This window comes from Platichthys flesus, chromosome 21, assembly GCF_949316205.1.
Source record: "Platichthys flesus chromosome 21, fPlaFle2.1, whole genome shotgun sequence".
NCBI lineage: Eukaryota > Metazoa > Chordata > Actinopteri > Pleuronectiformes > Pleuronectidae > Platichthys > Platichthys flesus.
Genome location: NC_084965.1, coordinates 7,040,453 through 7,067,043, shown reverse-complemented (window position 1 = coordinate 7,067,043; position 26,591 = coordinate 7,040,453). Strand labels below are relative to the sequence as shown.

General features: G+C 44.5%; 3 protein-coding genes across 4 annotated transcripts; all 3 read right to left on the bottom strand.

Annotated features, from left to right (window-relative positions):
* Window positions 1–617: 617 nt before the first annotated feature.
* Window positions 618–11,212, bottom strand: gyg1b (glycogenin 1b). Of its 2 annotated transcripts, XM_062379501.1 has the most exons (8): window positions 11,056–11,212; window positions 8,206–8,341; window positions 7,899–8,073; window positions 7,616–7,778; window positions 3,720–3,846; window positions 2,496–2,712; window positions 1,701–1,799; window positions 618–1,441 (listed from the first exon to the last, which is right to left on the bottom strand). In XM_062379501.1, the coding sequence occupies exons 1-8, from the start codon at window positions 11,060–11,062 to the stop codon at window positions 1,295–1,297; spliced, it is 1,071 nt and encodes a 356-aa protein (XP_062235485.1). In that variant the 5' UTR covers window positions 11,063–11,212; the 3' UTR covers window positions 618–1,294. The 2 variants fall into 2 exon arrangements, with proteins under 2 accessions (XP_062235485.1, XP_062235486.1); XM_062379502.1 differs by lacking the exon at window positions 1,701–1,799.
* A 2,262-nt stretch (window positions 11,213–13,474) lies between these two features.
* On the bottom strand, window positions 13,475–18,564 carry cpb1 (carboxypeptidase B1 (tissue)). Its single transcript, XM_062379495.1, has 11 exons — window positions 18,457–18,564; window positions 17,754–17,829; window positions 17,329–17,453; window positions 17,145–17,244; window positions 16,951–17,052; window positions 16,773–16,877; window positions 16,576–16,686; window positions 16,351–16,441; window positions 15,565–15,767; window positions 14,110–14,194; window positions 13,475–13,845 (listed from the first exon to the last, which is right to left on the bottom strand). Exons 1-11 carry the CDS (start codon window positions 18,519–18,521, stop codon window positions 13,658–13,660), a joined length of 1,251 nt encoding a protein of 416 aa, XP_062235479.1. The 5' UTR covers window positions 18,522–18,564; the 3' UTR covers window positions 13,475–13,657.
* Window positions 18,565–18,812: 248 nt separating this feature from the next.
* Window positions 18,813–25,072, bottom strand: agtr1b (angiotensin II receptor, type 1b). The gene is made up of 2 exons (XM_062379027.1): window positions 24,967–25,072; window positions 18,813–20,805 (listed from the first exon to the last, which is right to left on the bottom strand). The coding sequence occupies exon 2, from the start codon at window positions 20,695–20,697 to the stop codon at window positions 19,609–19,611; it is 1,089 nt and encodes a 362-aa protein (XP_062235011.1). The 5' UTR covers window positions 20,698–20,805; window positions 24,967–25,072; the 3' UTR covers window positions 18,813–19,608.
* Between the last annotated feature and the right edge of the window lie 1,519 nt (window positions 25,073–26,591).

The window sequence follows — 26,591 nt, the reverse complement described above, 5'->3', positions numbered from 1 at the left end:
GTCAAACCACTTTGTAAACTCTGTAAAGTTTATGATTACATGTATATAAAAAAACTAATATTACATAGCACGGTTGGAATGTAACACAAGCACCTGCATGTTTAACCAACTTGTTTGTGACTCTGTAAATGAGGAACCACCCATTGTGAAATCAGCCGACTCCCTTTTCCACATACTCATTGACTTTTAAGATATGGGGCTGAAGAGGGAAATGGAGAAAAAATGACACAATTTTGGAAGAAACACATTTTTGTTAACTATTAGCCATTGTGTCTTTCTCACTCAAACACACACCCATAGATGGGGATCGAGTAAGATATAAGCACGTATGCACTCTGTCTCCATTTGACAGAACGAGCTGCCCTCGAGTTTTCAAACAACTTATAAATGCTGGTAGTGTTTTAAATGACAGATTTGAGTTAACTCAAACTATTTGCACAATTATTCTATTTCGCTCATCTTAGGAAAGAAGCTGCTCGGCTGACAGAGCTGCACTTTAAACATTTGGCACTTGAAATTTGTGCTTGTAATTCATTTGAACCTGATTCTACGCACAAGCATCAACACTCCAGTGTACTTACAGATGTAGGAGAAAAAAAAACACCTGAACAAGTCCAGAATTTTTCATGTTTTTAATGTTTCCAGGTGTAAAGTGTCCGTGGTACAGGCGACATCCTGGACAAAGTAACACTCAAAGAAAGTTAAAAAGTCAAGAACAGACAGGATGATGGCAGCAGAGAGCACGAGACACCAAGGCACTGAGGATCTGCTGTGGATCTATGGCGTCTACAGGACCACACCATGGCCTTAAGAAGCGCTGTAAACATGTTTACGATTTAAACCGGAGGATGTAAGAAGGCTATCGTAAAAAAAAAAAAAAGAAGAAAGAAAGTAGAATGTACATGTAAGTCAGTAACACAGATGCATGAGTTCCAGTTCAACTCTTTTTTGTTGCATCTCCCTTTAGTTACAAAGGACACTCAGATAAAAAGAAAAACGCAAAGTTTTAATCAAAATACCTAGAAAAAGTGAGTTTTTGTTAGTATTTATTTCCTTCCTTTGCAGCACAACAGATCCCTGCGACAGGGTCAACTCAGTAAGGAGTCTTGCATAGATAATTAAAGCCCTTCGTAATTTTTAAATGGCTTTGAAGGTTTTGCTGGTGAAGAGATGGAGACTCATCTCCTTCGGGAAACGGGCAGGAAGGAAAAACGAGACGTGTTTTACAGTATTTTTTTTGCAAAGACGTGGTGAGTGTGTTAAACTGCAAGTGCTGCGTTGATCTCCACGCTCTTCATTTCAGAAAACTGTCCAGCTTCCTCTGGATATTATCAAACGAGTCCCTTCCCATGTAGTCTGCCTGGCCTTGCTCCCACTTCTCCTTGCGCTCCTCCGAGGACAGCTGGGGCTGTAGTTCCTTTGCGAGTGAGGAGTCTTCACCCTGTGCAGAAATATAAAAAAGTCATACAGGAAAAGGAAAGAAAGACAAACTGCACAGAACACCACCTTCGCTTTCATTGCTTCTTTTTTAAGTGCTGAATTTAAATTTGCCATTCATAGCTTTTCTACATTAATGGCTGCAGGCGAACACACGCAGAAGCTTCAGCTTTTAGAGGAACAGTAGCAGCAGCGTTAACCAGGTGCCAACAAACCGTTATTTACCGCTAAGCTATAAAAAGCATTCATCACTATCTCCGTACCTGATCGCTCTCAAAAGAGAGCAAGTCACAAAACTGGGACTTTTTGAGATGAATAGGTAGACAGAACATAGGTATATCATCCAGATTCAGAGCAAAATGCTAAAAAGTGAAATAAATAAAAGGTGGGAAAAACACGTTAGACAACAAAGTGATTATATGAAAACTGAACAACAACTTTATACACATATTATAGAGCATCCTTTCATTTCTTCTAGAGCTAAACAAGCTAGAATGGTTGATCAATGGTGATGTTCAATAAAGTTGTATTGTGTAAAAAGTATCGTTACACAGGAAAACCAAAAGAAGCAATTTGATTGGTTCAGAGTTTCCATTGGTTTTTATACTTGGATAAGAATTTATCAATATTTTTCTTAAAGCAACTTTTACTGAGCAACAGCGCCCTCTGCAGCCACACAAGGTGACTAACTCTGTTGGGCTCCATGTGTGAGTGATGAAGTAGTTTTCACGTAGAGAAGAATCAAAGCCCAATGATCTCTTGACCCACTCACTAAACTTAAAGGTGGATATTACCCATGATCCCCGGCTTCCTGAACCAGAGGAGCTGCTGCTGTTACAAACCAAACTGCTTCGAATTCCTTATATTTTAAATATTTGGAGATAAACGCTGGTTTTAAAAGTATTTTTTAACTGATCTACAGTCTGTTACACACTTCTCACAGGAGATTAAATGGAAAATCTAGCAAAAAAAGATCAGATATCAAATAAGGTGATAGATTAAAAGGTTTCTATTGTAACTGAAGTGTCACAGAAGCAGTAAAACCTGTGTTTATTCACCTCCACACATCCGGAATGGAAAGGCGTCTCTCCGTACTGCTCCTGCAGCATCGGCACCACGGCGCTGGAGTACAGGGTCCACCAGTCCACGAGGAAGGTGGGATGCGTGGTGGCCTCGTGCACGCTCCCCGTGATCTTTTTGGCTTTGGGGTCAAATGTGTAACTCCACGGTTTGGTCTGCCCCAAAAAATGGACCACCTTGGCATTGCCACCATATCTGGAGAGAGTAGCACAGTACATGAGGATTAAAATGTAGATCCCGATTATTTTACAGGTCTTCAATCAAGGCTCGGAATCATGAGATGTCTGAGGCCTGTATTTTGCAGTGGATTACAATACATTACGTATAATACGCAACTTCAGCCACCAGGGGTCACTTTATAATAAAATAAAGGGGAATAATCACAGAATCGTTCCTAAACAAATGCTGTTTGGTAGTTTCATACATGTTTGTACTGTAAAAGTCATATTTTTACAGTTGTTGCTGGATCTGTCAGAGATGTACTGCTCCTATCTGTGTGTCTATCATTCTATAGCACATGTCTCGATGTTTTAAGACATATAAAAGAAGAATTGTTACACGTTATCGCTTCAAATGCAGGAAATCTTTGTTGTTATTGTGGAGGTATTAGACAACAACAGATACAAGCATCTTTTACTGCTTGCGTACGTAATTAAACTTGTCCTCTGAGCACCAACAACTAAACACATGTTTATTATCATGTCGTTCTGACTCGGTTGCCAGGAAATGCCAAACTTATGAGCCTGTTGATGAGGATCGTTTCAGCAGGGAGAGCAGTTCAGACGCAGAGAGGCAGGAGGAGGAGGGGGGGGGGAGCTTAAGACGCAATGCACAATGACGGGTCCGAGGGGACGAACATAAAAAGGTCTTTAAATAAACTGCTCTATTTTAGGGTTTGGTATCAGCTGTTGGGAGCTCAGGGTGGAAATCCAACCCAGAGACGACGGCCTGCAGGGAGACTCAGGGGCAGAGCGGCTGGAATCTCACTGCTCATCTCGCTCGTAACCTGATGTCACGTCACGATGCATCTACGCGTTCATGTGATCGAGTGTCGGCTTACGCCTTGGCCCGGGGTCTGTCTGCCGGAGTATAATACAACTGTGTTGTGCAAGTAGAAGCGCACCAAAATAAAACGTTAGAAATCAGCCCCACGTCTCTGTGAGCCTCAGTCAGAAGCACGACCTTGGCAGACTGACACTTACTGTTTGAAGGCTGGGAGGTACGTGTAGATGGCTATGCTGCTGAGGTTGTAGATGAAGGGGAGGTGCTTTGATATGTCCGCTGTTGACCAGCTGTTGAAGAAGCCGTTCAATACACCCTGGTCTCCACCTGCAACACAGTGAACACCAAACAAATATATAAAAGATAATTTTTCCATCAAGATCAATGAAAGTCAGAAAATTATTCTTGGATCCGCCCCCAAAATTAATTGGGTTCTTCCTTGACCCATAATGCATCTCTTTACCTTGTCTCGTGATAATCTGTCCAGTACTTTTTTACGTTATCTTCATTAGAATCAAATAAAAATGGACGAACACATGACCTCCTGGGCAGCAAAATATCAACAAATGATCTCTTTGACTTTAGTTTTATAACTTTTCAGTAATCTGTACAACCCTGAGGTTTAAGATTCGTTGAGCTTTTATCTGTAGAGGATTTGTGTTATTAGTGTGGAGATGCAGTGAGAAACCGCTGGTGGTGCAAACATCACACTTAGCTGATAAAATGCCGCTGATGACAATGCTTTGTTTTTCAGTGTTTGACTGTTTGGTTTCGGTGAAACAGGAAAAGCTGAGTGCAGTCGAATGATATGCACACATCTGACAGTTCAATGAATCGTTCTGCTCATGTTGGTTCATCAGGAGAAGGGAGCAGCTGAGATCAGTCCAATCAAGAGTTTGTTTTTTACATTTTAAGAGTGTTGTCTTTGGTTTAGAATCATTTCACATCCAGTTCTTTCCCTCGAAACCCTCTCCTCTCTCAAACAGCTCCTGCTCGAAACTGTTCTGCTCTCTGATTTACTGTCGCTGCTTCAGTTTGAGTTCTTCTCCTTGGGTATGTCAGTATCAGTACAGACACATTCCACATGATATCCCGCTCCATTAGTGACTATTCAAGTTTAAATAACGCAACTAGACACAAGTATTTAAACCATGCCGTCTCTATTTGTGCCGCTGATGTGAATTATCGTTCAGCCCTCTGGCGTGTTCTAAAAAATTTGCACTCGAGTTGTTTCCATTATTTGAGACCTGATTGGAGGGATTCACTGCTCAGTTCAGTGTAGAAGTGGGCCGGGCCTCGTCATGGGACTGGATTACGCTCACACAGAACAGTTTGTGGTGCAGGGAGTCGTTTGCTGTGGAGTAGCTCAGTGAGACTTCCAGTAAACAGAGCTGAACCTTTTTTCTCCTCCAGCGAGCATCTGTTACATCACCAAACCCGCAGCTGACCAACCAGGACCTGAAGTCTGAAACCCTGACGCAAGCTAAATAACCACAACCTCATTCCTACTGAATCGCTTCACACACACCAAACGATAAAGTAAGTCTTCGGGCTGTCACGGGCACAAGCAGAGATTTCAGCCAGTAACAAACCTCTCACATGTAGATCCCGACGAGCACAGGACTGCACTGTGCCTGGAAACCCACAGACTGCTGCAGTTTAAAATAACACACATGGCCGAATACCCGCGACCTCCGCTGGGGGATTTCTAAACTTCAGATGGAACCGAGTATCTTTCATTTTGAGGGGATGAGCAAAGCTCGGCAAGAATGTGCTCCCGACTCTGCCAGCATGTTTTGGCAACGGACAACAGAGGAAGCACAGATGCAGAAAAGTATTTTCCTGTCGTCTTTCAATATTTTTCAGTTTCCTCCATGACCTGCAAGCAGGGAGAGTGAGGCACATGTGTACATCATGTTTTCCTTATTGCAGAGCAGCACTGACATGCTAAAGGTCAAAGCAATTCAACTCATGCTCCAGCACGTAGGGGGAAAAAGCCCGTCCCTGGCTATAAATAAGACAGCTCTACTCATTAGAATACCATCAGGCTTACAGACGCCGGCGTCACACCGGAATATTCAATATAAAAGAGATAGACAATAAAAAGAAATGAGTTGTGATAAACAAGGTGGTTCCTGCAGGAGTAAAGACAATAGCGTCTTGTCTGTTGATGTGACGGAGAATCTCCGGCCAACAAACGCTTGGCGCAGACAGAATGAGTCGGAGCTTGAAAGCGTTTGGCTGCTCGTCAGCAAACTAATTGGTTTTTCAAGGGGGACGCAGCTTGTCATTTGATTTTTTTTTTCAAGCTTTTACTAGAAGTTTCTTTTTGTTTGTTCTGCAGCTGCTTCTTTTTGTGATTTATGAGGTTGAAACAACCCGAGGAAACTCACGTGCCAGATATTCAAGCAGACTCAAGGCTGGTTTTCAGATGATCGAAGATACATGTAGGTCATTCTGAGCCTTATGCAACTGTAAACTTGAGCTGGTTCAAAAGGTTATGAATGTATGTCATGGCAGTGCAAGGAGTTTTACCTCTGCCAGGAAGGTTATGTTTTAAACTGTCTGTTGCTGGAAGGATGTGATATGGGTTTGACAAGAACCCATTTCATTTAGTTGTTGATCCAGATCAAAATTGTTTTTTTACTTTCTTTAACATTCTGATTCTGATTTCCTGGATTTTGTCAGAGAATTCAGTTGTTGAGTTGAGATGTGTGATATCTGTCCAAGTTCTGGTGTATTCAAGATGTCGCTGTGTCCCTTGAGTTTGGATGGCGGTGAAATTGATTGAATACGACACAGAACCAAGTTTATTTTGCCTGTTTAAGCTGCCATTTGCTAACTAAACTCAGCTGGGCAGCACAAATTAGTTGAGTCAGTCGTGCTTCTGCTCAGCTAGAAAAAAAAACTTCAAATGACATTGCACTTAACAAGCAGATAAATCGTGGATCTTGATCAGGGAACTGATATTTATGAGTGTGAGCAATTTGGTGCAGATCCAAATAAAAGTATGGATTTAGTGAATTAATGGACTGTTGGGCCTTGGCGGAGGTCGGCACTCTACAATACAGCCAGTCTAGTTTTCTTTCAAATACCAATGGCTTACTCAAGTTTTTATGTAATGTTTTTCCTCAAAAGCAACAGTCAGTCCACCTGCAGAGAAGAAAGAACCGAGTGCCCTTATGAAATGTGGAGGCAATGATCTTTCCAGCCACCGGTATGAACAGGAGCCGCTCAGCAGGGACCAGACCCGACATGGAGGCAGAACAACGACCACGATTCAGTTACAGTTGCAGCGTGCCGCTCCGAGAGGAGCTGCTGAATGTCAACCAGCGCTCCGGGCAAATCAGGCCCTCTCAAATTTAACCCCCATCCCACCCCAGTGAGCCCCTGAGAATAACTCGGCCAGACGGTGTGTGACAGGAGGACCTTGTGTCCGCGCACCGGGCTCAACAAAGACTTTACTGACAGCGAAAGCTAAACACACTCAGTATTACATCACGTTACCAAGAGAGAAGAGTTAGTCCAAACAGTTCAAGGCCAAAATGTTTGAGTACGACTGAAAAAAGACCAGAGACATCCAAACTTAGCTGAGCGGTAAACCACAAACCCTTGACATGAATTCTTTCCTGTAATACATTCAGCGATGACGTGAAACGTGTCTTTGAGGGGAACTCGTAAAGGACACTGATCTTATCTAATACCAGCAGGTAAGAACAACTAATACCTTTGTGCACTAAAAGGAGGCGTTTAGGAATATTAGGGATGTTGGTTTCTGAGATTTAAGTGTCCAGCCTCGTCTGACTGCGTGCGAGCAACCAAAAGGCGTTCATGTCAAATCGCTAATCTTTTTAGTTGGAAAAAGTGCAAGCCCTGACCCACACTAGAGTTAGCAGCTTGTGTTTTCCTCTGCTGGCAGACAACCTGAGAACATAATGCATCTGGCTGTTGCCGCTGTGGAGGCCTGTTCAGCTGGGAAAATAACGTTGAACATCTCGCTTGACAAGTAACTTGTTCAAATAATCGTCTTTAGATTTACTATAACAAAACCACGAACACACACCAGAGTGTGAGAGTTTGGTCCCTCCTGGCTTACCGTCAAAGCTGCCGTGTTCTGAACAGTACTGAAGCAGTTTGCCGTGAGTCTCCATCGAAGGACAAAAGACGAACACACCGGAGTTAAAGCAGTCGGGCCATCCGGGGTCAGGAGCCGCTGACAGTTCTTCTCTGTCAAACAGGTCATCTATATTTGAAAGCACCTGGGACGCAGAAAAAAATTACACAATCTTCGTCACACCCACCTCTGGTTCGATTAGAACAACAGTATACAGCATCTTGGAGTGTTTGTCTGTTGAGGACAAATCCTAACTTCATCTCACCAGTGTGTCTGCGTCCATGAAAACACATTTGGAGTAATGTGTGAGGGTCCAGCAGTGGAGTTTGGTGAAGGTGACGCCCAGGTCAGGCCTCTTCATCATGGCCAGGTGAGCCGTGTCGCCGCTTTCCAGCACGTCCACCACCCTCACCTCGTCGTAGATCCTCTTCAGCACCGACCTGATGATTCACAACACTTTGAATGGACGAGTGCAGCTGGAAACATGAGGGGGGGGGGGGGGGGGGGGGGGCGCGGCATGTGTTGTTCAGAAATGATCAACGTTGCCTCTGGTGGGAGGTTAGGTTACTTACTGGCACTGCTCGGACACTTGTTGACCAATGAGTGCCACCAGCTTCTTGGATGTGTTGTGGTTACGCAGGGACTTGCCCAGAACCATGGCTCCCCGAGAGTAGCTGTCATTGGTAGCCAACGTCACAAAAGCCTGGTCTGCAAAGGACAAGTAGCAGGAGAGAAGTTTAGCAGGAGTGAATCTAATCTAATCATGCACACTTTTGCGAATTAGTATACAGAGTCTCTGCAGGATCGTGATGTCAAGTATATGGCAAATTGAATTACCTCCACTTCCCATAACTGAAGATAATGGGAAGCATTTGAGTAGAGAATAACAGAACATAAAAGATTACACGTTTTTTCTCACAAAAGGCCAAAAAAAACACAAACTAATTTACGTTAACATAACTAAGACCTCCCAAAACACATTTGCTGGAGGCTCGATCTGGTATATAGGGACAAAAATGACATCTGCAGGATTAAGAAGCTTAAACAATCAAATCAGCCCAAAGCAGCAATCCCCTTTTCTCCTCTTTAGTCAACAATGTGAATAGCTCTGCTTGGATCTTGTGCAGTTGAAACAATCGGCAACTTAATGTCCCAATCAATTCACGTGCTTAAAGACAACAGTCACTTTAACTGCTAGACTTTAAAAAAACTTTTATTTCTCCAAGCGATAAGGTTGGGCCTCACGTGAGGATTTTTCACTTGCTTCAAGAAAAGAAATAGTTAAGTACTGTGAACCAGACTTAATGTCTCATTAAAGTGAATTTTATTTGCCGCGTGGTGCCTGCTCTGTTCTCGGCAGGAGGGAAAAATCTGTCAGCTACCTGCCAGGTCCCGTCTCTGAACAACGACTCGCCTGTGAGAGGACATTTAAACTCAATGATGACATCAGTGTGGCTGCTGGGGGGGGGGGGGGTGATTCGGGCCAACATGAATTGTACATTAATACCTTGGGATTCAATGGACAAATAAACTACACCCCAAGTACAAAGTACAAAATGTTCAAGGGCTAGATGTTTCTGTCAATTTGAGCCAAGGAGAACACATTCTCTCTCTCACTGCTGCCACACCTCCTCCCCCTCACGCCCCCTTCTTCCATTGGTACAACCTGTGGTGTGGTATTCCTGCATGAAACCCAACTATAACTTCCAAGCAGCACTGAGCGACTGTTAGTGAGCAACAGCGCCATCTGCAGCCACACCTGGTGCTTACTTCGGTTCTGTCCGAGCAATTAAGAGGTTTTCATGTCAGTTAATTGGCTCATTTATGCTTCACGTACAAAAAGAAATACGACTGTTCCAAAGGAAGTAACCGTCACAGCCGACACACATGAACCTCCACGTGCCCTTTACGTTGGCGTGGTTGTAATGTTTCTTTTAAGAAAGGCAAAAGAGACAGCGTGTCCCTGAAGTACTAACTTGCAAAGTCTCTCCACAAAAAGTGTTGCCATTTCTTCCTTGTGTCCTCTGATTGTTGAACTATTGGCTACACTGCCCCCCACTGTTTCTGTTGGTACTGCTCTGTTTCCTCTGTATCCGTATCCGTACAGAAGACGTGCACAAATGCAGACAAATTGAACGCAGAGTACGGACACACAACTCCGTCTTTTTGCTGTCTACGCATCTAATGCCAAGTATAAATGCACACTTCTTGCAGGAGATCGTTCCCCCCCCTTCACACTAACAGGAGCAGATATTGAAGGTGGGGAGTGGGAATCAAAGCAGCACCATTCTAACTATTCCAAGTTTGTGAACCATCAATCTAAACTTGAAGCGGCCATTTTAAAGTCAAAGAGCTACACAGTGTTGCTTTAAAGACAGAGGACGAATCACGTCAACCAGAGCCCCAGGCTCAGTGAGTGGACAGTACAGGCTTCAAATGTCTCTTCTAAGGGACATGTAACACTTTGACCACAATGTGATCATGTTAATTTCCCCTCTGATGGTTGCTGATTGAATCTCATACAATGTAACCTTGATCACGCTGTATCCGGAACCACTGAGTGAATCTTGGCCTGATTGCTTTAACTAGGACATTGTTGCCTTGATGTCATCAGAAGATCCTGACCTTTGACTTTGGAACAGCCCCAACCAGAGTGGGAGGGGAGAACTGCTTCCCATCGGTGTAGATATTACAAACTAAACTTTGTCATGTGCACCATGCTCTGAGCATTAAAGTGTGCGACAATACTGTAAGAGAGTTGTGTCTCGTTCCTCGTTGGTAGAGTGGGATTTTAGAACTTGCCACGACACCCCCTTCCATTTTGACTTGAGGGGACAATTCCCTTGTGACATTAAACCCCAAGTGGGAGTTGAGTAATGGAGAAACATGACATTCAGTAGGTTCTCCAGCTAGAAGGTCAAATACAGAGTCACAGGTAGACACGGCTCATGTGACAAAAGTCTGACAAAAAGACGAAGTGGTGTTGAATTGAAAAGTTCCAGTGGGATTTTTCATATGTGGTCATCACATTTCAGACATGGCTGACACCTACATGACTTAAGGTTGTGTGGTGAATGTGACAGAGAGGAGGACACAGATGGAGACAGAATGTACAGAGTGTGAGTCTCTGTTCACCAGAGGAGGCGGCTGCTGCTGCTGCACACACTGTTACCCAACACACACACACACACACACACACACACACGTTGAGTCAGAGCACCCGGCTGCAACCACCCTTTTCACAATATTGACCTCCTATTGATAATTTAACGCTACGAAAGTTCAAGAGACTTTCCCAAAACTTTGAAGGCAACACGTTTCAGCGCGTGATCAGCTCCTCTCTGATGACGGGTTATCATTGGACGGTTCTAAACGTTCCAAAAGAAACCGTCGCAATGTTAAAATGCCCCAGTGTTACGTACCAGCCATGACTGCAGAAGAAGAGGAAGGAGTCGAAGCTACTGTGTCGCCCGGGCAGGACGCGGCGGCTCGGCGTGGAGAGAAGCGAGAAGGGCTGAGCGGCTCCACGGAGGTGATTTATACCAGGGTGACAGCAGCGAGAGGCAGCGTCACGTGACCGCCTTCACACACCCACCTGCCCCTGGCGTGAGTCTGCACACACACACACACACACACACACACACACACACACAACCACACACACACACACACACACATACACACTCACAACCACACACACACGCCCCCTCCACCAGTTCAGGGAGTTCGACTATTCACAAGTATGCCATAGATACGTCTGCAAAATTAGCCTTTTTAATTATTTTTGTATAGTTATGTGTCGTGGGAGGAATTATAGATTCAATGTTGAGTCAGACGTAATTTCAAGAATCCCAGGACCTCACCCTGCAGCCCTGACCTTTCAAACATCTGCCATGCAGCTGCCCTGCCTGGTGACAGGTTCACTCAAGATGTCAATACAGGAGGAGGAGGATGATCATGATGATCATGATGTTGATAATGATGATGCCATTAAAGTCATGCTAATGTCAGTCTTCTTTGGGTCAGTGCAAAAATGCTGATATATATGTATATGGGGATTTATTGTTTGTATCCATTCCTGTTTTCATCCATTTTTTTTATTCTAGACTTAATATGCGATGCATTCTGATTCTGTTGCGTGTTTTATGTATATTGTGTGTAACGCTGAGGGAAATATGCTGAATTTCATTGTGCAGATGTGCAATAACAATAAATGCTTTTTATTCTATTCTTTTTTATTCTATCCTGTTCTATGAGGCTGCAATGAGCCACTGACATCAGGAACAAGATGTTCCATAATTTAAATCTCGCACTTTGTCGCCATCTTGTGGTGCAGAGACCGACCAGCAGGGCAGTTTGGGAGCAACTGGCTGTCTTACACAACAGTGGTGTATTTTTAGTGGCCTCAGTAGAGCCCTTGTGTAAATTCTTAGCTCAAGTAGTGTAGCGTTGCTTTTGGACAGTGGTCTAATGCAGAGGGGATAAACTGAGCCCTGCAGTATTTATTTTTGGTTTTAAACTTTTAAAGGTAGTTAAGCATAAAGGTTCCAAGATCGAATCCTTGGCTGAGGCCTCTCTGTGTGGGCTTTCCCCAGCTCCCTCCCACAGCCCAGAGGCATGCAGACTGAGGTTAGGTTAAGCAGATACTCTAAATTGACTGTAGGTGTGAGAGTGAGCATGAATGGTTGTTTGTCCCTGTTGGTCCTGTGATAGGCTGGGGCCTGTCCGGGGTGAACCTCCCCCTCGGGCCCTGTGTCAGCAGCCACTGCTTCCAGCTCCCCTTGTGACCCTCAGGTCAAGGACAAGTGTCATAGATAAAGGACTGATGGACAACTGTGGACTTTAAAGGTCCAGTTTGTAGGATATATGAGGATCTCTAGCCATACACATTACATTGTGTTATTTTCATTTGTATACAAGGTTCTTTCTGTTGAGTTACTTTAGAATGAGCCTTTATATCTCCATCAAGTGCAGGTCCTCTTCCATGAAGGCTGACATGTGACACCACCATGTTTCTACAGTAGCCCAGAGTGGACAAACCAAATATGCAACTGGATCTCAAGAGGACCATTAACTTGTAACTGCAGATTCAGTTGGTTTCAATCTGCAGTCTCACCACTAGCTGCCACTAAATCCCACACTCTGGTATGCAATGCACATAGAATTAATATGTGTCGGAACATTCCCTAAATTCATTTTCTCTGCGGATTTTTAAAGATTGTACATTTTTTTAACTTCCAGATTTTACAGAGTTGCATTTGTCGTAAAATAAAAAATGAAACAGTCCCTGAACTTCCCCTTTCTACCTTCTGCCTCACGACTCTGAGCCACTGCAGTTAAACTCCCCGCTGATCTTTGGCTCCTTATTTTCTCCAGTCAAGCAGATGCTTGGTAGAGTGGATACGCTGCCAAGGCGTGCTCTGTGGTCGTCCCACACTGTGCTGCTGGACCACGATCCTTGAAGGCTGATCCCCCGCCCGGCCAGCATCCACCACTGGAACCGAGCCAGCTGAACCAGAGGGATCACCGGGGTTCAAAGGGGCTGATCCAGTAAATTGTTGGAGTCTTTTGTTTCTCGAAAGCACTGACTCGTTTAAATTTTCGACATTGAACATTCAAGGGCCACATTGCTTGGTTAAGTTTCAGTGGCTCACTATAATTTTCCGGATCGTGAAATATTTTCTGAAGTAAATTATTATAATTTTTAATAAAGGCAGCAGAGCAGTTTTCGGGCCCTTCTTGTGATGAGGTGTAACTTTCATTGTTTTGTTGCATATTTTCATTCTCAGTCCACCAGACACTACGCTGTCATACACACATGAAAAAATTAGATTCAGCATGTGGGGATGGATCATTGATTTTATTGTTTGCACTCATCTTGACATTCTGTCAAGCACAGCGAGGAAACATGGCGGGTGGTGGCCGTATCCATGGATACGGGCTGGTGATTGGCTGAGAGCTGGGATGGGGCTGGGGGCTGGTACAGAGGAGCTGAGTTGGCAGGGGTCCTGGCAGTTCGGCTGCCTAATAGAGGTTCTTCTGCACGTAGGCGGCGATGTACTTGACGGCCAGCATGGTCTCCTCACATGTGGGCTTGATCTGAGACTCGGGCAGCAGGAAGCCATAACGACCAGTGTCACGCAACTCGAAGGTGTAGGAATATTTCACTCCCAGGTCGTAAGCCCAGTCGTCGGAGCCTCCAGCAGCAGGGTCTGAGGGCAGACAAGCAGAGAGGGATTATTCAGAGTGGGATATGCTGATGACTTGGGTCAGTCTGGGTGCGTTTTTATGCAAATCGGGGGCCAAAAAATCCTTTGTTTGCTGGAAATAGCCTTGGCTTCTGATTTCCTCTGAGGCAACACAGGGTGCGTGTGTCGTGAACACATCAGAATGCATAATAGCAGAGTTGAAAATAGACGATCAAGGCTGCTTTCAATACAATATTTCCCCAAGGAGATTTATGCATTTGTACTTACAGATGGTCGTGGCACCAGGTCCACTGGTGTAGCGGGTGCCGTACAGACTGCGCAGGGCAGCAGAGGCTCCCTCAGCAACCTTCATCTACAAAACAGAGAGAAAACACACATATCAAAAGCAATCACCGGGGTTTTGATCTCATAAAATCTAGATATATTCGTTTATATGCTGCAGAACACTTTGGTGAATCTAAAACTGTTGTGCTCCTGAATTTATTGGCCCCAGAGAGCATCAGAGAACAAGCACCAGTTACCCAGCAACATCTAACGGGAGCGACTATCAGATGCGGCTCACACCAGACCTAGCAGAACACCTGAATGTAATGAGTTGAGCAACAGCAGCATTCGCCATGCGTTGCTCCGCTTCAAACAAAAAGATGTTTACAGCAAAATAGTAAAAAGCTTCAGCGAGTTCCAGCAGGAAATGAAACCCTCAGAGAGATGCACCAGCAGGAAATGATATTTCTGGACGGAGCGATGAGTTACGAGGTATCCCCAGAGTTCTTGTTTAGTTTTTCTTTGTTTTATTCTGTGATGTGTCTGGACAGAGATCGTAGGAAATCACAAGTGAGTAATTGGAATAATAGAGAGGCAGAGACATGTGATCATGCCTGAGTTGGTGTGAGGGAGCCGGAGCAGGGGTGTGAGTGTTAACTACGCAGGCCTCGGACACCCCAGTGAGAGGTGAAAGAGCCAGGAGAACGAGGCTTTAGAGCAGGCGAGTAAATGATTTGCAGCAGCTAAGTGTGTCCTTTAGATAAGAGTCGTAATGGGCTGAATTCCTGCTTCAGCTTTTAGAAACACCTTGGTGCTGGGGGGGGGGATTCATAGATTCATAGAACTCATTGAATATTTGATTGAAATAAGGACGTTCTGATTAGCTGATATTTTTGCACATCTGCCCTTTGATAAAGACTCTCTCAATGCTATAAGACTGCATCTAATTAAGTGCTTCTTTTCACACATGCTTTATGACTTGAATCTTATATTTTCAAGGTAATATATATAAAATGTATATATATAGATATATATATATAAATGCAAATAGTTATTTGCTTATATCTGTTTTTTTTTCTAAATATACTTATCATATAATTATTTTGATAAGTATTAGTATTATTAGTATATATTTTTATAATGTTAGTAAATAAACAAATTATGAAGATATAATCTTACTTTTACAAAAAATGTAGAATGAGTCTTTTGACAAAATAATCAATATATATAATGATGCTATTTATAATTCTCTGTTTATACACCATGACAACATAAACCAATGTGTGATGCTGTAACTCTGTTCTTATTGCATTCCAGACGTAAACACTTCAGTCACAGCTGTACAGAGGTACTCACTGTAGTGATGCATGTGACACAGTCCTGATGAATAATGATATAGTCATTGTGAGCAACCAGGCATGTTAGTTTACACAGCCAGTGTGTTCTATGGTGACATACCAGCTCGCTGTGGTCCGCTGCCAGCTGGTAGGAGTAGGAGTAGGGGAAGAGCAGCAGCTGGGAGTAGGAGTGGACAGTGAGGTAGGCCTTGAAGACGGACCTGTTCTTGCGGATGAAGTTGGCAACGTTCTGGACCTCGATCTCGGACTCAGGGGAGTAACCGCAGAAGGTGTCGCTGCAGGGGTTGTTTGAGGCTCCCATTGCTGAAATTAAAAAAGGCATCGTTGCAAAAGAGTACATTCGTCAGGGTTCTCACAGTTTCTGATTGGGACGATACGTGTGTAACAGAAAGCAACAAACTAGAGGGGTTGAGAGTGAAAATATGTGTGTCTGTTTTTTGTTGGTTGGCTTGTGTGTTTGTTTGTTTGCAAGTATGATTATTACGTGAAGACTGCTCAACAGATTAACATGAAACTTGGCAGAAGGATGTGAAATCAGTCAGGGAAGACCATGGGTGCAGATCTGGAACAGGGGGCTGATCCAGGACCTTTTTTTTTAAATCACTTTCTATAACGTGGCCTTTTTCAACATTTTCCCAAAATTCTCAGGAAATAATTGTATGGATCTTGATGAAATTTGTCTGCCATATTTAAGGGACCGATATTGACCATTGTGTTAAATTTGGTGTGATTTGTTTGAATTTAAGGGGACTGTTCCACTGAGTGTCATTCAAGTCAAAGATATAACCAAATTGCATTTCAGGAACAAATTGCATTTTAGGAACTCCCACGTTATGTCAGTGCAACACTCCCTAATAAGATATAGCTTTGTTTATGTTACACTTACAGCACCAGCCAGCGTCGAAGTTCCTGTTGGGATCGGCTCCAATGCAGCTGGATCCAGATTTCCTGGAACGAGTTTTCCTCCACATCCTGTTCTAAAGTTCCCAAGTGGATAAAATACACATTTAAGGCTTGCAGCTAACAAATCAACAGATTCTCTAAGATAACAATACAGTACAGTTTTCGTTGGGCTCAACTATAAATATATACGCTTGCAATTGGAACATACGCTGTTGTGGGTGAAGTCATAGCCATCAACATTAAAGACAGGCAGGACATAGACATCCATCTCGTTGAGCAGGCTGGTCATCTGAGAATCACTGCCATAGGTGGACAGAGCCTGAGGAGGATTGAGAAAATAGGCTTGAGTCGTAACCAGAGGAAGCATCTGGATAAGTGCTCGCCATGTCCGCGTGTCCTCCTTACCTCCTTGACAAACCACTGGCAGAAAGCAGGAGAGATCCACTCTCTAGCGTGGATGCCACAGTCCATGAAGATAGCGGGCTTGGTGGAGCTGGACTTCTTCCCGAGCTGTTTAACACAACATACAAACACGTTTTAGATCCGGTAAAGTTAGAAATGCATCATGTTGTGCCTGACATACCTTGAGAACAGTCATGGGACGTCCCTCGTAGCTCTTTCCGATCTCCTGCTTGCTGATGAGGTCGGAGTTGGAGGTGGAGATGGAGGCGATCCAGGACTGGACCTGAAATTGAAAAGCCGGACGAATAAGATATAAGAAACAGAACAAAAACCTCACAGGTCGACATTTTGGCTGATAATTTTCCTGCCTCATACTTTGTCGAAGCTGTTGTACTTGGTGTAGCTGTGGGCTCTGGGAGAGGGCCTCAGATCAGCCTCAGCCTCGACGGCAGACTGCAGATCCTCAATAAGGACCCTGATGAGGGATTAGAACAGTGTCAGGACCCTAGATTTATACCTCTATCCGTAAAACCTAGATGCTTTATTGTTTGTGACCTACTCTATCTCCATGTCACTCTGCTGCAGGAGGGTGTAAACCATATCCAGGTAGATGGCAGGCACGCGGATGTCCACGTCAATGTCGATCGTCACCAGCTTGGCGTTCTCGGGCCTCCAGAAGTCGACCTGCAGATGGCGCCAAAGTCAAACACTTGAACACATTGAAACGCTCAAGCGATGGAATCCATGTCACAGCGCCTCATCCTCTCACGTGACAAACTCAAAGACGAATTAAACGTCAAAATACCCGAGGAATTATTGGATCTAAGCATGGTTTGCAATTTTAAATCATTCATTGAGTAAATTAGTAGAATGTCAGTCTAGTTTCTCCTCCAGCACCATTAGTGGACCGGTGTAACCCCTGCAGTGAGTGAGGATAGCAGCTGTTAAGGTTGTGGGGTGAGTGTGTGAAAGCATGACAGGTACCTCGATCTTCTCAGCCAGCTCCTTAATGAGCGTCACATGCTCGTCAAGCACGGGCTTCAGACGGAAGACCTTCTCACTGGGGAAGAACAAGACAACGATCACAAAGACAGAACAGGAGACACAGGAATGATGATGTTTTTTTTTACTAGTAATTTTGTACTGTATTACTTTAATAGCAAAACAATACTATGACAATACTGTGAGTCAAAAATCTGTAAAAATGTCACAAGAGGGAAATGGACTGTGAAGATTTATTCAATTATTTAATGACACTGCAGCAGAGGTTTTTGGTTTTACATAAACTAAGAATTTTTACCTCCATATGCTTTAAGAGATTAACCCTAATAACATGTATTTTGCTTTATTAAGAAAAGGCTAAATTCCCCCTCTGACCTGCCATAATTAAGTTATTATAAATTGTACAAAGTTACAGCTGTCAGGTCCAATCATAAATGTTAAATACCGTCTTTCTCGGAACTAGTTTGGCAATGTGCATAAATATTAACATTTACATAGTTTTGATTAAATAGGTAATGGCATTGAAACTGAGTCTACAACAATTATTTGATGATGATGATACACACTGTGTGTAGTACATAGAGGAGAGTACACAGAGCTAAAAAGAGGCACAATCAGCCCTTCGAACCTGATGTTACAGTCTCAGTATCATATGAGAGAATGAATTGCAGAATTCAAAGTTTACCCCTCAAAGCGAGCGTGGTCACACAGGGCAACAGCCACCAATCCAAAGAGCAGGAGGACCTTCATGTTGGGAGTGAGGTCGGTCTGGACCCCGGACGGCTCTTATAGCCCCCTGACCTGTCGCCCATCCACCAATCCGCATCTGTGATGCAGCAACGTGCCCCCCCCCCCCCCCCCCCCGTAATGTGCACCTGTTATTTTTGGGTGTTATGTGGAGGAACGGGGGGGGGGGGTCCTTCATGATGCATAGTCAATGATTAATTGATGCGAGAAGCTCTTTTTTGGAAAACGTGGAGCCAAAGTTATTCTTTTTTTTTTATTCTCAATCAAAAAGAATCAACTCAGGTCTTTTTTTTTCCGATTCTTTATTTTATTCGTATATTCACAAACTGTACACTTACAGAGTAGAAAAAAAAATCTATCAACATGTTTAAATATGACAAATACAACCACCATAGATATTGACATTGATCACCCAACATGGAGTGTGTGTGTGTGTGTGTGTGTGTATGTGTGTACCACTCTTATTCATACAATGTATTACATGGAAACTGCATTACGGACTGTTATAAACACTTATCCTACAGCGTCACACAGATCACATGATTTAACAGTACTATATAACATATAGGCGCAAGTGGTCGAATATGTTAATAGCAGGTAGGATTTTACATCATGTTCTTTGCTACACAGTTCAAATTGTTCCATGTACACAACTGCTGGCAGAACATGCACGAGTGGTGAGCGCAAGATAACGTGTCAGATAGGTTGAGGCCCTGAGGAGTACACAAAATGGTTATCACTGCACAATATGCTACTTCACTGTATCCTCAAGGTATAATGGTGACGGAATCTGCAGTGCATACGTATCTTATATATAAATAATGGCCAAAGCAATCAGCTATCATATATAGATTATTCTAGCTGGGGAATTCTCTCTATGGTTTTCTACAGTTTTCTTATTCTTTTCTTTGTATGACGGGCTTGATTATAACGTTACACCCATTCTCCGTGGTTCAGTGCTTGTTAATACAGTTGGGGCTCTTAAAAACATGGAATGTCTCCATCCCTTGACTCTCAACAAAAGAACAAAAGAGCAGGGAGAGTGAGGTTGTACCCACTTTCTTTTGTTTTTCCAATTTTTTTTTTTGTATCACTTAACGTCAGTGGAGGCCTTGCTTTTGGTTGTAAGACTCAGCGACTCCGTGGCACGGAAGGACAGGGCGCTCATCTTGGAGCTGATGCTCGGGTGAGGCCCATGGGGTCCCCCTGGCGCACAGTGCAACAGCCGCAGTAAGTTCTTGCGAAAGTTTTGCCCCACAAAGCCGTACACTATTGGGTTGACGCAGCTGTTGAAGTAGGCGATACAGATAGTGAAGGGCACGGCCGTGTCAATGATTTCCAAGAGGGCACAGTTCTTCCCCATCATCAGCTGGGTGAGCACCTGCATGAAGTGGAAAACCTGATGGGGCGCCCAGCACAGGAAGAAGGCCATGACAGCGGCGGCGAGCATGCGCAGGACCTCGTCGTCCCGTGAACGGGAGCTCTTCTGGATGTGTCTCGCCCCCACCAGCGCTCGACCAATGAGGCAGTAGCAGGTGATGATGATGATGAAGGGCACCAGGAATCCCAGCAAGCTTTTCATGAGGCTGATGGTGAGCAGGAGCTCCTTCAGCGGTAGCGTCCCATTGTGGTCGTGCAGAGTGCCACACACCGTAGTGTTAGGGTCCGTGATGTTGTAGACGTCCCTGGTGAGAGCTGTGGGAACGCTGAGCACAAAGGCAAAGAGCCAGACCACCACACAGGTGATCCGTGCGTACACCACAGTGCGGAACCTGCGGGACCGCACTGGGTGCACGATGGCGAGGTACCGGTCGATGCTGAGCGCTGAGAGGAAGAAGATGCTGGTGTAAAGGTTAAAAATCGCCAGCCCCGCACTGGCCTTGCACAGGAACCCTCCAAAGGGCCAGTGATAGCCCCTGGCGGCGAAGGTGGCCCACATCGGCAAAGTGATGAGGAAGGTGAGGTCAGAAACCGCGAGGTTAAGGACAAATATGTGGGCCACGGTCTTGAGCTTCATGTAGCAGTAGATGACAGCCACCACCATGCTGTTCCCGACAATGCCAATGACAAAGATACAGCCATAGACGATGGGTATCAGGATGAAGAAGAATTTGTGGTTTCCAGTAATGCCGCATGCCAGATCTATGCCGCCCGTCGCGGCTCCAGTTTTATTCGGCATGTTTCCCTTTTTAGTGCCAGATCCTGGGACTTTTTAAACAGAGGGCCGTGTCAGCAGGGTGCGTCTGTGGTGACTGATACAGGCCTTGGGCGAGGGCCTCAGCGAGTCCTATAAAAGAAACACAACAAAAATGTCACAGGCAGTCTAGGAGAGGAGCAGTCGTTACCGCTGGCATGGCCCATAAACGCTAATCCACACGAGCACCCATGAAAGTGCTCGTCCTACACCAGCTCATTAAAGACCTGCACATTAAAGCCATCCTGACGCTTTATGTTATTTCTGTAAAATAAGAAGCCGTGAAAAACAGATGTTGCATGTTATTCAATATTCCAAAAATGCACTTTGAAGCGTCATTATTCAGACAGAGTGCGCGCTGCCATCTTCTTTAAATCGTCTCTCTGGCTAATGAACGGCAACAGTAAAATTGTACAGTGGTTTGTCAAATGGCCCGTCCATCTGGCTGGACCGTCAGCACCCGGAAGGAGAACGTTTGTGCCTCGTGTTATGACCTGTGCTAATGAAGGCAGCGTGGCAAAGTGCGTGCTTGGATAACAACGCCATTAAACACAGAGGTACTGGGGGAGCGGGGAGGAAAGAGAAAAAAGAGCGGGTTGAGGCTCCAGTCACTGTAAAAAGACTTGTCACGTTTCAAACCCTCGGTGTGCGGAGATACATTGTACCCAGCATGAGAACTTCTAATCAGCACACACCTAAACAAACAGGACAGCAGGGATCCGGCTCTGTGGAAACTTTGCTCTGTGAGAAAATAAAACCTGCGCGCTGAGGAAAATGTGCCTCAGGGCGAGTTGTTGGTTCATTTGTATGAGCTGAATGTGAAATGGGGAGAAAAAAAAAAGAAGGGAAATGAAATTCACCCCTTTGTTTAGAGTCTTTATCTTTAATAGAACAGCTTAGTGAGCATCATTAGCGCGGCTGATGTAATAATATTAGCATAAGCCTCGTGTATAATGTTGCTGTTGCTGCAAAGTCACTAATTAATTACTAGAAAATTAAAACACATTTGTGATCATATTAAAATACCAAAAAAAAACAAGGACGTACTTATTATACAATAACATATTATGGGCTGTTTGTAGAGCAGGTAGCTGGATATTGAGTTTTATATTTAATTTGATGTTATTTAATTTGAATAGAAATCCTGATCACCACTCTGACTAAACTGAGGAAGTGTCCAGCCACAAGATGGCATCCTAACGTCAGGATGTGCCTCTCTTCCTTTAAAGTGACAACATCGTGGTTAACTTATATGGAAGATATGTATTTATGTAGACAATATTGAAAAGTTGCGTTTTACCTTTACCAGAGATCTAACTGCACAAATACCTTTTTAAAAGACTTCGCTGCCTGCATTCCTGCTGCCCTCTGGTTGGCATTAAGACAGTCTGAGCTCCTCCACTAGAACTATTTTATCTCCAAGTCCGAGATCTCCTCATTTTCCACTTGGGGCACAGTGGATGAATTCTTTAAAACAAAAGAGAAATCCCTCCGCTGCACTGAAGCAACAGCCGTATCGGTTGCAGATGTGGGGCTTGTTGAGTGTGGAAGATGTGTGGGTGCCAAGGGCAACACAATAATGAAATATCTCTGAGAGTTTCCTGCACAGGCCCGAGTGCAGAAGGTGTAAGTGGTAAAGCACCAACACAGATGTCACTGCTTCAATTTGCCGTACGTGTGTGTTTTTGCTCTTTATAACAGTGGGCGTCTGTAAATTAAAACCAGGCAGACGAGAGCGACAACACACGTATCGCAATTTTAAGAGTTGAGAATATCGGTGTCTTATGGAAGATGTCTGGTGACCGCAAATGGAAATATGGCAGGAAATGGACACTAGGCACCTTTTACCATTATTGGAAAGGTTTGGCACTTTAGCCGGACAGTATTTTTCCATGAGGGAGATGCTCGAGGCGAGAGGATGTGTGTGAGTGAGTATAAACACGGCTGAAAGTTATTGCCGCCTTTATATGTAAGTGAGCCCGGTAATAAAGGTGAGGTGGCACGGGCAGAAGGTGACGCAGAAGCAGGTAATTTAGTCCGGTGAGCTATATACTGGCACATTACTGAGCGACAGCCATAAACCCTGAGTGACCACAAACAGGAAGGTAACTCCACAAGGTCCGCGGGCCAAGCTGCATCCTCTCGGACAAGACAATGGACCCTCGCTGTTAGCAAACACAATGAATAAGATCTTGTCTAGAAGGAAGTACAGGGGAGTCTCTCTGCAGCCGTGCAGTGGCTGAGTTCTCAGTGACACTGCAGTAGCAACATTCCAGCAATAATCCCTCTCCAGGGATTTTAAAAACAGCCACTTCCTGGCATTTCATTAAAAAAAAAGAAACAAAATCTAGGAAAGATGGCAGTCAACACCCGGGTGAGTCTGAGTTCCCATCAACAGAGCTATCTGTGGCCCGAGCCCCTGACGGCTCCGACATGAGCACCACCATCTGGCTGCCGAGAGAGCGAGCCAGTAAAACTGCTGGTTGATGGAGTTAATGATTTATATCAACCCATTATAAAGTGAGGTTCATCTTACTGGGAACACACCACCTCAGCCCGCCCGCCTCATGATCACTCGCTCATTTAGGCCTTTGGGTCAACACCGCGTTCTGCAACAAGCGCCTCTTTGAACCGGACCTTTGGTTTCCTGTATCTTCTTTCAAGTTACTGGATTACAGATTCAACACCTATCTGCTCAACATCAACAAACTTAATTTCTCACTCAGTCCCTGTAGAGGTATAATATGGCTGCCTGAGAGTGTGGAGCGCCTCATGTGTGGCCTCCTATCACTTCCTCCTGTCTCATCTTACAGGGAGTCACTGCACCTTGTAGGAAACTTGATCAACTGCAACTTCACCAAAGTGTTGTGGTGCAATGCAATTAGGGAAATTTGTTTTATAACACACCAAACTGCCAAACTTGTCCTTTAGAATAAACACATACATATTTATATTAGGTGTGTTTGTGTCCTGCAGGGGAGCTACTATAAATATTGGCTTCAGACACACACATACACACTTTACACATATGTGGTATCTATATATTGTGAAAGAGAAGTGTGTTGTTTGTTGCATTTTTAAAAGAAATTGCAGTGTTCTCAATTGCCTGGCACCACAGCAGTTAAGTGAAGTTGCTGTCGGTCAAGTTCCCTACTTCAAAAACTCTTTAGCTGAAGTGACTCCCTCTAAGAAAAGGAGACAAGGAGCAGGAACACACTCCTCATTAAACATCTATAGATTTCACACGTGTTTATTAAGTGTGTGTCTGTGTGTGTGACAGAGAGAGAGAGAGAGACAGTGTCCTGCAGGAGAGGAGCTAATGGAAACATTGGCTTCCGACACCATGCCTGCATTTTTCTGTTTACATCACTCCACTTTCATGTGACTTGCACAATTAAACAGCGGCGACGTCCGTCAGTGAAGCCTTTGCCCTGGTTTCCTGTGATGCATTTTAGGAATCGTGCCCCCTGCACTTTCCCCCTACGGCCATAACACAACATATTAACTCATAGTGGGGAAAATAAGCACCTATAAAAGTGAAACACATAAATAACTCTTGGTTTACGATGCATATTGTCAGCAGTGATTTCTTCCTTCTGGTTCTCGACGTGTTTAATCCCTAATATCACGTATCATTTCTCTTTTTCTTCAACAGTCTCTCACACTGATGAGGCTGAAAACTCAATTTCTGTTCCCCAGCTTTCCTGTCCCTGTTATTCCACTGCCCTCTTCACTTTCTCCCATTTTCCCCGACCGCCTCGGGGATTACATTTTTCATCAGCGAGGATTTTCAAAGAACGCGGCGCAAGTGTTTATCAGGAAGTGGATCCAGTTATTTTTTAGCCATACGAGACCAGGTCATTTTAGAGAGAAGAACTTTTTTGCTCAGACCTTCATCCCTCTATTCAAACACTGGGCACAGAGCAGACGAGGGCTCTGCCCTTCGCTGCTGCACTGCCACAGTAGCTGCTTTAAAGGCTCTGCACACACAGGACTTGCACATGAACAAGTTGAACAAACAGCAACAACAGGTGGCAGCGGACAAGTCGCAGAATACATCTACAATGTGCAATTTGGTATGTTTTGGCTTTCATTCCCTGCAACTGTGGCTTCCTGAGATAATAGCAGTGATTAATAAAGCAAAGAAATTATGAGATAACTAACTACAGAAACATTTTGAGATGTCGAAAATAAAACATACGTATTTTTATATATAAGTTCAGCTTCTCAGATGAGAGTAAAGTGTGATCTTACCTGTGGTGCTGAACCAGAAGGCCGCTGATGCTCTCGGTGCAGAGAGAGAGAGGGAGACAGAGAGACCACCGCAGTGTGCCAGTGACCGCCTCTGATTTAACTTAACTGGTGGAGCGAGACGAGCAGGAATACCGTCTGACACACAAACTCACTCTCTCTCACACACACACTCTCACCCACCCACTCGTACTACGCTTTCCCTCTTCTCTACCCCCCCCCCCCCCCCCCCCACACACACACACACACACAACACAATAATGAATGAATTATACTGGAGGGAGTCAGCTAGGTATATTGTCCCGGCCCAATTCTCTCTGGACTGGTCTGCACACACACACAAACACACACACACACACAAACATACACAAACTCACACAAGACCTTACACAATAGTACATCTCGTCCTCTCCTCCTCCTTCTCCCCGAGTACAATTTCTCCTCTCTCTCTTAACGTCTGCTTTTGATCACACACACTCTCTCTTTTATTTCAAATGTATTGCTGCTCTTGACAGGTAAGGCTGATTAAAGTGCCAAATCTGGGCCTGCATGCTGCACAGCCCTTTGAGTGCTTTTAATTCAGCGACACAGTGTGTGGCTACACAGTTTAAGTAGCCACACACACACGCTTGCACATTGCACTTTGGTCAACTTTACTTTTATTATCTCGAGCACCCCTCTTCTTCCACGGGTATCATCTCTCATCCCAGGACAGTCCCCTGTCCCCTGTCGTCTGCACAGCATGAAAGGGACGTCCAGGCTCTGATTGTGATTGGGCCTGTCGACACACTGTATTAATAGCTGCCTCCAGCTCGCCCTTGGCTTGGATCAGGGTCCATCAGGGGGGCCGACGTGAAAGGGAGGATTGGGAGGGTGGAGCGTGGAGTTTGCGCTTATTTCCCGTTTTCCAGCGGGTGATTCAGTTGTCACTCATTTGTCAAGGTGGCTGTATAGTTAGGAGTGAGTGAATGTGTGACAACTCCCCATGGCCAAGCTCTCTTTGTCCTGACTATTTCAGTGTGACTGAGGCCCTTGCTGCTGATTGTTAATAAGAAGAATAATATAATGTGTGATTAAAGAGTTTGATCTGCAGGGAAAGGGAGGTATTCAAAGCGTTTAGTACTCTGCGGTTGTGAAAAGCGGCTGTTAGAAGAGGGCATCGCTATTTTTGGAAACGTCAAACATCCATCACACACAGTTTGGTGCTAAAGTCACGTGTCGCTCACTATTCTTTTCTTTCTCAAGGTCCTGACAGTGTTGAGAAGTGGGTCACATCCTCACCTCTCTTGCAGCTGTCACGGAGACGGATAGTGATGGATGAGGCGGCCTGGCTGTCATCCCCTAAATCCCCTCAGTTTCAGTGTCGACGGTGAAGAAAGCCACCACCTGGGATGAAGACAAACGAGGGAAGAAAGGAAAAACAAACACTTGAGGCAGAGTGGAGGTCCTGTTTGGTGGCTTTTGCTCAGTCAGGTGTGACCGAGTCATTAGAGAATGATCACATTTACCGAGCTCTCTGTGGCTCCGAGCCTCCCGGAGGTCAAACGGGGTCAAAAGGCAACAGGTACACAGATCTGGCAAACATTCTGTACATCCACGACATGCACCAGAGTGCTGCTCACTCTTGA

Coding starts and splice junctions, on each gene's coding strand:
- cpb1 (XM_062379495.1), bottom strand. CDS start 18,521: ATGAAGGTCCTCCTGCTCTTTGGATTGGTGGCTGTTGCCCTGTGTGAC. Junction 17,454..17,753: donor AGCTGGCTGAGAAGATCGAG/GTACCTGTCATG, acceptor CGCCATCTGCAG/GTCGACTTCTGGAGGCCCGA. Junction 16,878..16,950: donor GTCCCATGACTGTTCTCAAG/GTATGTCAGGCA, acceptor TGTGTTAAACAG/CTCGGGAAGAAGTCCAGCTC.
- gyg1b (XM_062379501.1), bottom strand. Junction 7,779..7,898: donor TCATGGACGCAGACACACTG/GTGAGATGAAGT, acceptor TCTGCGTCCCAG/GTGCTTTCAAATATAGATGA. Junction 3,847..7,615: donor AGAACACGGCAGCTTTGACG/GTAAGCCAGGAG, acceptor ACTGTGTTGCAG/GTGGAGACCAGGGTGTATTG.
- agtr1b (XM_062379027.1), bottom strand. CDS start 20,697: ATGCCGAATAAAACTGGAGCCGCGACGGGCGGCATAGATCTGGCATGC.